The sequence below is a fragment of the Pteropus alecto genome, unplaced genomic scaffold, assembly GCF_000325575.1.
Source record: "Pteropus alecto unplaced genomic scaffold, ASM32557v1 scaffold98, whole genome shotgun sequence".
Classification (NCBI taxonomy): Eukaryota; Metazoa; Chordata; class Mammalia; order Chiroptera; family Pteropodidae; genus Pteropus; species Pteropus alecto.
Window position 1 is genome coordinate 15,668,002 of NW_006443570.1, and position 7,061 is coordinate 15,675,062.

The window sequence follows — 7,061 nt, forward strand, 5'->3', positions numbered from 1 at the left end:
ATCCCCAAGCCTGTCACTTGGCTGAACAGTCCAGATCCATGTCCCTGGGTAGACTGTCAATGAGGCAGAGACGGTGTCTCTGGCATTAGAGAATTTGCAAACTCATTCTGTGGGCTAGAGGACCCCAGGCCACCGGGTTGATACCTTTGGGTCTGGGACGATAAAGTCAGGATAGTAGATCTTGTTGATTTTCAGCCAGCTAGGTATCTTGCTGGGATCCTGGAGGAAAAAAGATGCTCTCCTATATTCCCAAGCCAAAACCAGACTTAAGCCCCGTCTTGGTCATGGGATTGTGAGAAGTGACTTAGCACAAAAGGCTGACCCTCACCCCACAGGATCCTCCCTGCCCAGAGAGGGTGTGGCCTTGAGGGCATGCAGCCCAGTTTCCACAAGGTAGGCACTCAGAGACTTTGAAGCCCTAATACTGTTCCCATGGCTAAGCAGCAGCTCTCCTGTCTGTGGAAACAGATAAGTGATACCTGCAGTCCCCAAAGTGCAGCCTGTCTCAGTAATGATGGCCAGTCCAGAGGCCAGGGCCAACCAGGTCCCTTCCTCACCTTGCTGATTTTCACCATGTCCAGCTCCTTCTGCAGGCGGGCCAGTGTTGCATCATCATGGCCACCTGAACACTTGGTGACTGTGCACCACTTCTGGCTGCTTGGATCGTAGCAGCCCATGAGGAAGATGGACATCATGCCACCTGGGAGGGGGATGAGTTAAACTGTGGATGGAGGGAGCCATCTCTGCCAGCCCCACGTGCCCAATTAGAGACAGCCTGTTGGAAAGGGCTGGGCCTTGGTGTCAGAGTGCCAGAGTTTACCTGTTTCTACCTCTTACTAGCTGTATAATTTAAGCTTTATGAGCTCCAATTTCCTCTTCAGTAAATTAGGAATAATCACGCATAACTTGTTAGGCTCTGGAGAGGAGAACAAGGAATTGAACAGTGCCTGGCACATAGTAGATTGCCTAAAAGTACTAGTTCCTAAGAGCCCAGCTTTCCCTCCAGTGAGCAAACCAATTTCCCTGAGGAGAAGGCTATCATGCCCTGAAGAAATAGTTGGTGAGCTTCTTTGTGCTAGACTAGCACAGGGTATTCTTGTCTGATCTCTCCCTGCCTAAGTCTGTAGCTCTCAGATATTGCTGTCTGATAGGACATGGGCTAGGTTGGGGCCCCTGATCCCAAAACTTTGGAAGTCATGACTAGCCTAACTGGTAAATCAAGCCAGTAAAAAGGCCAGCCTCTACCTTCCGTGGTGCCTTTCAAATAAGTGCCATCCCACAGGCCAGAGGCCACCCTGACCTTTGCTCCCTTGCCCATAGAAGGCCCCAAGGACCACCAGGTCAGCTGTGTCAGCCATTGCCCCCTCATTCAAATAGTCTTTCTTCACTTTCAGCCAATGCCGCTTTCCAGGCTCATATGTACCCTGAGGGGAAGCAAGAGAAACCATGAACTAGAATGGAAATTCCATGAGGGCGGGATTTACCTCTTCACTCAATATATCAGATCTATCAGTGCCCATCCCACCCTGGGGAAGAGCCCTTAGGCTCCAGGCACTACAGAAGACACACACTAACCCATTCTCTAGATCCAGAACAGAGGTGTCCAAACTCTGGAAAGATGACCCCTCAGCACCCACCCCCCAACACCTCAGACCGCCACTGCCATCTCCTGGCCAGGGCAGGAAAGGATCAAAGGAGAGCTTCAAGTCTACAGGAGAAAGCAAAGGATCTTACCTTCACGTCTTTCAGCACCAGCCCTTCCAATCCCTCTCTGATCACCCGGTTTATCATGTCAACCAAGTCTGAGACTTTCTGAGGGATAACAGGAGAGATGTTGAGAGTAGAGAGAGTGTGAGAATTGAGAGGGTGCTATGGGAGTAAGATGGAGGTTGTTCCTTTTCTCACACTAATAAAGTGCCCACTGCAAACACCCTGACTTGAATACAAGGAACAAAGGGCTTGCAAAGCAGGGACCCTACCTAGGGTGTTTCATACCCTGCCCTCCTAGGTGGAGACTAGTAGACAACATATACATATCAGCAGCCCCCATAAGAAAGTAAGACTCACTCCCAGTCACATCTAAGCCAAGGAGTTCTCTACCCTGCTGCTCTTAAACCACTAGGACACTGCTTTCGCTCACCGTCACTTGCTTCATTTCTGAGAACATGATCCGATTGGGAATTTCAACCATATTATCATGAAGAAACTTCCGCCGCTCACACAGAGGCCTAAAGGGGAGAGGAGAGCTGAGGTCCGGCCAGGACCCTCCCGCCCCCATTAGGAGTTCTGAAGAGGGAAGGGACACAATAAACTGCTTCATGAGAGCGTTTGCAATGGCTTAAAGCCTTCGTGTCTAACATTTCTGCCTGTCAAGGGCTACAAGGGCTCCAGTGACCAAAGACGGACAATCGTGAGCTATGGCATAGAGCTACTTCATTGTTCTGGTTCCTGTTTCTACTTCATTGAGTCACAGGAGAACTGGCCTTTAGCCCAAACAGATTGTATGAATTCTGGTCCCACTTGAAAAATGACTCTCACTCTCTTTTTTTATCCCCAGCACCCTGCCATACCTCAGGCCCAAGGCTGGCTGGTTCTTGGGTCAGCAGGATGACAGGCCTCAGGACCTGAAGCCCAAACCCCAACTCCTACCCCCAACAATTATTTCTCCCTTCCACTTCCTTCCCCTTCCAAACTCAAGAATGTGAGCCAGTGTGGGAGGGGTTATGGCAGGGATACACTTTGTAAGTGAGAAGGCCAGTACTGGTTTCTTGGGCCTAATAATTTGGAGGCAGCTAAGTCAAGACTGCTCGTTTTCTCTAAGACAGTCCCACTCATCGCTTCCTATTGTTGGCCTCTTCTGAAAGTAAAACCTCTGACCTGAAAACCATCTGCCTTACGTCCCTGTGGGTGCTATTGTAGAAATAAACTGAAACCCTACTGTGCTCAGTCTATTTCTTGTCAACAGTCAATTTTGCTGTAGCAGAGAAAGTATGGGGTGGGGGTTGGGGTTTTCTCTGTGACTTAAGCTGTCAAGAAGAAATCTAGTCAACACATCTACTCTTCCTAACACTGAATGGAGAGTTGACTGTAATATGCAGCCCCTGGCCCTGCCCAGCTACTGGACACAAAGAGGTATATGCTACAGGCCCTTCTCCCTCTTTTCCAATCGGAACCCCCCACCTCGCCACCTAGGAAATGAAAAGAGATTCCTCACCTGTCCATCAAACTGACATCATTGAAGTAGATACAATCGAAAACAAACAGGCAGACATTAGCATCCTGGAAGGCAGCTTTCTGTAAAGAAAAATGAGATAGTAGGTATGTGAAAGACAAAAATAAGAGGGCATGAAAAATGGGTAGTACCAGTCCACTTCTGAGGACCCTCTGAAGCCCCCGATAGAAAAGTCCTATTTGTGCTTTGAAGCCCCTGGGCCATTAGGGCACTTAGCAGATGGTCCTGAGTGGAAACCAAAACATCTAAACTCAGGGCTAAATTCATTAACAGTTCAGAAACAGAATAAGCCCAAGCCTGAGTGATGGATTCCTCCCCTTCTAGACTGATAGCACATGCACATATATGCAGACATGTGCATTCATTTTGTACATTTGCCCTCGGCCAGTACCTTGTGCACTCCCAAAGTCCCAAAAGGCAGTGGTTTGCCTGTCTTGTTGTCAATCAGGAGCACCTCAGAATCCAAGATCATGCTGTGGCCCCCAGGGAAAGCCTGGGGGATGTAGTCCTTAAAGTGGGCCACCTGGAGGTAGAAGGGGTCACTTAGGTGAGGGAGAAGTAGGCAGCAGGGACCTGAAGCTGAGCCACCGAAAGCAAAACCCAGTCCCCAGAAGGAACACAGACCACCAACATGTGGAAGGCCACTACTTAACTCTCCTCTGAACACCTGGAACAAGTGGCCTGACTGCTCGGTGTTACAGCAGGAAGGCCAGACGTAAGGATGCGAGCTACCCATCATGGAAATCTGAGCTAGGAAAGAAGGGGTAGCGGGGACAGAAAGTCCATCTACTCACAAGCTACTGGAGCCAGATGTTCTAGCTGCTTTTCCTAAAGATACCCCAAATGTTCACAGAGGCCCTGTGAGCTAAGAAAGGCTGAGGAATGAGGTTCTCCTGACTGAGGGCAGGAGTCTGGCTCCCAGATGTCCCACACGGGATTGTGTTTACATCAGAAATGTAAGTTTCCAGAGGTCCAGAACTTTGGTCCACTTTTTTTTTTTTTTTACTGCTATATGTCTACCACCTAGAACAGCACTTAGCACAGACTAAGTACTCGATAAATATTTGTTGGACAAATTCATGAATGATGGCCCAACAACCCTTTGTACACGAGCCGTAATTGAGCTCAGAGGGGAGGAAGCACACAGGAAAGAGAAACACAAAAGATAAGCACTATAAGTCACTCACCAGATGAGCTCACTGTCCCAATACCACGGTGGGCAAGAGAAGCATCACTGTCCACTGGGGCTCTGTGCTAACTAACTCAAGTCTGGGCTCTTTGGCTGTGCCTACTGAGCAGCCCCTCATTATCAGAAGAGTCCAAAAATGAATAAATTAATTAATTTATTCATTCAACAAATACAAAACAAACCTATTGTGTACCAGAGCTAGAACGGCTATGGAACTCTGACCTTGAGATTCTTAGAAGCAGAAGGGAAAGATAGTCCTGGTAGAAATGAAGGAACCTTACCTTGTGAGGTAATACAGGCTTGAGACTGCGGCTGAAGTAGCTGAAGTGGTCCCCATTCTTATGCACCTGGACTCGCTCCCCATCATACTTGATCTCAGAGAACATGCCATTAGGACACTTCCTTATCGCATACTCTATGGACTTGCAGGCCTCGGCCTTGGGGTGGAGAAAGAAAAGCCTGGAGACTTACAGGTGTTCTCCCAATGAGGGACTACACAGCAGGGAGAGCCCGAGAGCTCAGGTTCTGGGGACTAACTGCCAGAACACACCCTCACAGTAGGCCACTGAAGAGGTGATGAGCATGGAAAAGGCTGAGCAGTGTCATATATAGAGATTGCATTTTGAGGAATGCAACTCATTGTAGAGAAAATAAAATTCCACTGAAACAGCATTTTGGTCCCCCCCAACCCCAATAATTTAGGATCTTGCAAGGCCTTTGGCTTATTATTTAACATTTCAGTTATCTCAGCACAGGCAGTACATAGAGGTAAGATTAAAAAGTGACAGTGAGGCTGGCAGGGTGGCAGTGACCAGGGAGCCTGAGGACCGGGAATGACACAGGAATGCTTATTCACATACCTGTGCCATCTTAACTTAAACAACAGTGGCTACCATGTTAGGGTTATTTATATGTGTCAGATCACAAATATAATTTCATTCCTTCCTTGATGTGACATCTAATGTGACAGATACTGTTTTCATTTTATGGATGAGAAAACGGAAGTTTAAGGAAGTATTTAAGGTTACATAGCTAGTAGGTGGCAGGAATGAGGTTTGAATATAGGCCCAACTCTAAAAGCTATGTAGTTAACTGCTAAGCTATATAATCCATGCCACTCTTTAAATGGCAGGTTGTAGAACAGACTCCAGAAAGAATTCTTATAAAAGTCAGAAAGGCCACTACTGCAGGTGACCGGGGTCCCGTTCCTGCTATGCAGATCTCACAATTTTGGTGCTGGTTGTCCCACCTTCCTGGGAGGGAGAGAATACTTCCCCATCTGAAACATAAAACCCTAAACCAAAGCTTTAGTATAACACACAAAACCGTTTCATAAAAAGCACTGCACACCACTAGAACAAATCAAAGGATCCGACAGTGGGCATGGCAGCATTCATGGAAGGTCCTGTAACATAGGAAAACCAATGCCAGAAAGGAAATCCCATTTCTCATGAAATGAGCAGAGGCCCATGGTGCTCTCTCTCAGAGCTGGTCTCCATTCCTTAAGCTTCCTCTGTCCAGAAAAAAAGGAGGCCTAATTCACCCTGTCACAGAAAGCCTGACTCTGCCACCAACTTTCACAGCTACTTTGGGGCAGGTCACAGAACCTCAGGAGTTACCTAACACATCCACTTGTCTTCAGGAAAGATGATAAACCATTCTACGTAGACGCTTCAGAGGGTTTCATATGTCATTCACATAGGTAAACTAAAGATCAAGAAAAGCTAAGTAACTCATCTAAGATTTTATAGCTTATTGGTGGCAGAGCTGGGCCTAGAGTTCAGGTACTTACACTAGATCATGCTGACTTCTCCTTTGCTTTTACTTCCTCATTGAGAAACAGCCCTCTGCATCTCTACTTTTCCTTCCCCAAACTCCTATAGTCAACTTGCAAGGGGCTATCAGCATTCATATGCTTCCATACCTCACATGGAAGGATAGTATACTTGGAGAGGGGTAGAAAGCAAGGCCAGAGCAGCTTCCTTACCAGCATGGGCTGCACTGGGGTCATCAGTGAGGCCTGCACACTTAGAGATCGTCTCTGGCCTGGCTCCTTCTCCACCTCCTGCTCATTGTGAAGGACCCGCTCAACCACATCCTGCAGGTTGCGCGAGGCTTTGAAGGCTTCATAGGCATTGGGGTCAAGGGCGTCTAACCTGCCAATGTGAACAGGAGCATGGAAATAAAAAACACTGTCTTTGACCTTATTGCTTTGGATAGCAGTCTGTCCTCAGAGAGAGGAGGGGTCTCAATATATGAGGAAGGGGTTATGTTCTATTATCTAAAGACTTTCATAGGCAAAACAGCTCTTGGACATGCTGCCCTAACAAAGAGGGGGCTGGAGTAGGCAACTGACTCATACTATGCTTACGGAACATATTCCATTCTTTGTGATAAGAGTATTGTTATCTCCATTTTATATATGGGAAACTAGAGGCTGAGCTAGGTCCAGTGATGGGTCCCACACGAAAGAAGAAGGTAGAATCAGGATTCAAATGCAGATCAGGACTCCAAAGTCCTGATACCAGCTGGTAACAAAGGAAGCTGGCAGCCAAGGCTGTCAACCTGATGATGCACTTGAGGTCATTGGCTGTACACCTAGGAGATGAGGCACATTCAACTTGGTCTTTGAACAGCTCT

General features: G+C 47.5%; 1 protein-coding gene across 1 annotated transcript in view; it reads right to left on the reverse strand.

Annotated features, from left to right (window-relative positions):
* The window catches only part of LIG3 (DNA ligase 3), an 18,996-nt gene that overhangs the window by 3,548 nt on the left and 8,387 nt on the right, over positions 1-7,061 (reverse strand). Inside the window, exons 7-16 of the mRNA XM_025041659.1 lie at positions 6,987-7,019; positions 6,409-6,631; positions 4,703-4,858; positions 3,624-3,755; positions 3,215-3,294; positions 2,141-2,228; positions 1,735-1,812; positions 1,301-1,424; positions 558-700; positions 145-219 (exon numbers count right to left, since the gene is read on the reverse strand). Coding sequence (XP_024897427.1) covers positions 145-219; positions 558-700; positions 1,301-1,424; positions 1,735-1,812; positions 2,141-2,228; positions 3,215-3,294; positions 3,624-3,755; positions 4,703-4,858; positions 6,409-6,631; positions 6,987-7,019 — 1,132 coding nt within the window. The remainder of the gene's footprint in view (positions 1-144; positions 220-557; positions 701-1,300; positions 1,425-1,734; positions 1,813-2,140; positions 2,229-3,214; positions 3,295-3,623; positions 3,756-4,702; positions 4,859-6,408; positions 6,632-6,986; positions 7,020-7,061) is intronic.